Source organism: Chlorocebus sabaeus, chromosome 20 (genome assembly GCF_047675955.1).
Source record: "Chlorocebus sabaeus isolate Y175 chromosome 20, mChlSab1.0.hap1, whole genome shotgun sequence".
Lineage (NCBI taxonomy): Eukaryota > Metazoa > Chordata > Mammalia > Primates > Cercopithecidae > Chlorocebus > Chlorocebus sabaeus.
The window spans coordinates 4,829,973-4,833,971 of NC_132923.1; the positions used below are offsets into that span (position 1 = coordinate 4,829,973).

At 37.3% G+C, this 3,999-nt stretch overlaps 1 protein-coding gene across 1 annotated transcript; it reads right to left on the reverse strand.

The window, feature by feature from the left end:
* Positions 1-705: 705 nt before the first annotated feature.
* LOC103223785 (olfactory receptor 10R2-like) lies at positions 706-1,820 on the reverse strand. Its single transcript, XM_007976615.3, has one exon. It carries the CDS (start codon positions 1,645-1,647, stop codon positions 706-708), a length of 942 nt encoding a protein of 313 aa, XP_007974806.3. The 5' UTR covers positions 1,648-1,820.
* Between the last annotated feature and the right edge of the window lie 2,179 nt (positions 1,821-3,999).

Sequence of the window (3,999 nt, forward strand, 5' to 3'; positions counted from 1 at the left end):
GCCATTCCAAAATACCTGTTTTGAAGAACTTGAAAGAAATAAAATCCTCTCAGTTATGCAAAACTTGCTTGATATGAGTTCTACATTGTATATAGTTTCACATTTTGCACTGCTTTTACACTTTTTTTAATACTGTTTATAAGATACAAATAAAATCCCCATGATATAGAACAGAAAAATTACATTATCCCTACTTTCCGTATATTAGAATTTAGACTCAGAGAATAGTCAAAGCTTCAGTCATGACCTAACCAGTGTCCAGTTTTAAATCATCTAATTACCCATATGGTACAGTTTTCCCTGCCATGTCATACCACTGGATCTAAGCCACCTTCAGGCCTGGAATCCTCATTTTAAGCTGGACATAACCCTAAACAGAGTGCAATCAGACATTTTGGTCAAACAAGACAAATATAGGGCAAAAAATGATGGCTGCTAAGACCTTTTTGAGGACTTTAAATCCAGAGGAAGAACGGAAACAGGAAGAGAGTTATACTCTATTGCCAGATATTTTGTAATCTCTCTTAATTACAATGACTCCAGGAAGAAAATATTGCTATCTCTGCTTTACATAGAACATGTAGGCCCCAAATGTCAAACAATCCAAGGCCTCACAGTTAGATAAATAGACTAGATAATCTCATGATATAAATATTCGTGACACAATTGGTTTAATGGTGTCCATACTGTTCGAAAGTATTCTGATTATAGAGTCTTAAGAGAAAACCCGGACTTTCCAATCAGTTTCCGAATAGCCAGCTGCACATCTTTGTTCCTGAGGCTGTATACCATGGGGTTCAACAGTGGGGTGATGATGGTATAGGTTACTGTCACCAGCCTATCTTTGCCCGAAGTATATTTGGCTGAGGGTCGCAAGTAGACAAAGGAAGCACAACCATAATGGACAATGACTACAATGAGATGGGACGCACAGGTGGAGAAGGCTTTTTGTTTGCCTTCAGCTGATGGGATCTTCAGAATGGTGCGGATAATGAAGCCATAAGAAATGCAGATAAATATCAAGGGCACAATAAGCACCAAGACCCCGAAGATGAAGATGACCAGTTCATTGATGTAGCTGTCAGCACAGGCGAGACGGATAACTGGTGAAATATCACAAAAGTAGTGGTTGACCTTGTTGGAGCCACAGAAAGGGAGGCTAAAGACCAAAGTTGTTCCCACCAGAGATAGTAGGAAACCACTAACAATACAAGTTGCTACCAGTTGTCCACATACTCTCCAGCTCATGAGAACAGCGTATTGCAAAGGCTGGCAGATGGCAGCATAACGATCATAACCCATCACTCCCAGAAGCAGACAGTTAGTGACAGCAAAACCAAGGAAGAAGAACATCTGGGTGGCACAACTCATAAAGGAGAGTGTCCTGAGTACAGAGAATAAGTTGATAAGCATCTTGGGCAGAATAACAATTGTGTAGAAGATTTCCGAGATAGAAAGAATACCTAGAAAGAAGTACATGGGTGTGTGGAGGCTGTGATCCAAATGAATGACCGAGATGATGATGATGTTTCCACCCAAGATAATCAAATAGAGGCAGAGAAAGACCGCAAAGAGGACAAGCTGCAATTCCCCAAGGCTGGAGAAGCCCAACAGTAAGAACTCAGTGATAGAGGAGGAATTGGCCATGAAGAGTTGATCCCACAGAATAAAGTCAATACGATCAGGTCCAGAGATCTTTGGAAATTAAAATTCAGGAAGACTTACCCTTATAAAGTAGCTTGTTTAAACGAGAAACAACAAGCATGGGAGAGAAAAAAGAATTGTAAATTTAACCAGAAGTTCTTCTAAATTGATATGCATTCAAACTGCTATTTTTCTGCTGTTGATTTTAGCAGTGAATCTGGGGACAAATGTACACATGAAGGATACAGTTATTTGCTCAAATAAAGCCTGTTTGTTAGGTCCCCTACTTGGAGACTGTCTTGCTCCTTCCTGCCCAGGACAAGAATCATCCCTTAGTGCAGTGTATCCAGACTGTATATGCTATTACTCATTAGTCACTCAGAAGCCATCCAGTTATCAGATCAACTGTCATGGTATCACCAAGCTTATGCTCAAGTAACCTTTATTTTCCTTAATAATGGCTCCAAAGCGCAAGAGTAGTGATGCTGATGTAATGTTATTGTTGGTCTATTGTATTATTAGTTATTGTTGTTAATATCCTGCTATGCCTAATTTATAAATTAAGCTTTATCATGGGCATGTATTATAGAAAAAATTCATAGTATATTTAGGGTTCAGTACTATTCAGTTTCAGACATCCACTGGAGTCTTGGAATATATTCCCTGCAGACTAGAGAGGATTCTTGTAATCTAATGTTATAAAATCCTTTATCTATATTAATTATTATTTTCAACGGTCACACTTTTATCCTGATTACTGATACATATGTCAATAAGGGATAGCATGAACAAGCAATAGCACCAATGTCTGATAATTCACCTTTCTATACCAGTTTTTGATACCTTCTCCATCTAGAGAAGCATCCATTGATCTTTGTGTTACTTAAAGAGCACAGTTCCCTTTTACAACTAATTATATAACCAATTTTTATGCATTCATTTGTTACAAATAAATTGGTTTTGAACTATTGCTATTGTTTTAGGACTGGCTTTTTGATTACTTTATGAACTCTTACAGGATTATAGAGCTGATTTCTCCTTACAGAAAAGACATGGTTAGAATCATTTAGTTTTGCTTCAGCATTCACTTGTTGCCCATTGTTTTATGTCCTATCCTTGATGTACCTGACTTGGAGGCCCAAAAGACTGTCATTCCGATTGTTTCCTTGTGATTCCTTTCAGGCTGTGTTTTTTCAAGGGACAGAAATATGTGGACATTCAGCAGAAATGAAGCAGACCACCACCGAAAATTTGGTTTGAAAGTTCAGATTGATGATGTAACATGTACATACCTAGAAGGTACAGAAAGGCATGAATAGGTTTATTACTCACATAATGAGACTTTCTGGATGAAATGAAGTGGCTCCCATGAATATGCAAAAATAGCTTGAGAGAGAGGACCAAGAGATGGCTTGGGATTTTTATTGTGGTTAGGAGGTGGGGTCAGAGTGAAGGTTCCCGCACAAAGGCAGGAGCTTGCATAGTTTTGTCAAGTTAAATAACAAACCAGGAGTGGATGTCTAAAAGAAAGGGTATATATTTGAGAATAAAGCATTGCAATGGGAATATGTGTGCCATAGTAAACTATGTGCATATTCACGGAGGTAAAGGAAGCAAATGTTTTTAAAATAAAAATAAGGCGAATTAAATAATTGTTTTGAAATAATTATTCGTGGCTATAAGGATCAATAACAAGGATGATGCCAGTCCAAGGTTGGACAGGCAGCTGTTGGGCAGATGTCCTTGCAGAAGTATTTTTTGTGGAAGGTTGCAATGGCCTTTGTGCAAGGTTGTGTTTTCGGTCTATTTTGTTATCAAAAAAATAAATGTTGAGCATTTTTCAAAAAAAAAAAAAAAAAAAAAAAAAAAGACTGTCATTCCAAGGAAACTGTCTCTAAATTTCTGAGCAAGTGGGCTCAGATACCTTCCTTAAGGCCTCCAACATATTTATCATTGCTGGTACTGAATTATATACATTTTAATCAAAACATTCTTATTCTGTTCTACCTCTTGCCTAAATGTGTTCTTTTATCTAGATTCTGTATCTCAACAAATAGTTTCAAAATACTCTTAAGCCATCTAAGCTGTAAATTTCTAAGACATGTTTAAACTCACCATTTTTCTAATCCTCCACATTCAATCTATTTTTGTTCACTTTTAGGATTCATTCTTATATTTTGCAAGTAATTATCCCTTGCCTGGACTACAGTGTTATAAGTGAACTGCCCAGATTCTCTCTTCCACTCTGAGTAATCCTCCATAATAGCAGCAGAATTCTTTCTATAGAACAAATCCTATCATATTACCGAACCAACTGACTCTCAATTATCTATAAAATATTCTAGGTCTTTCACA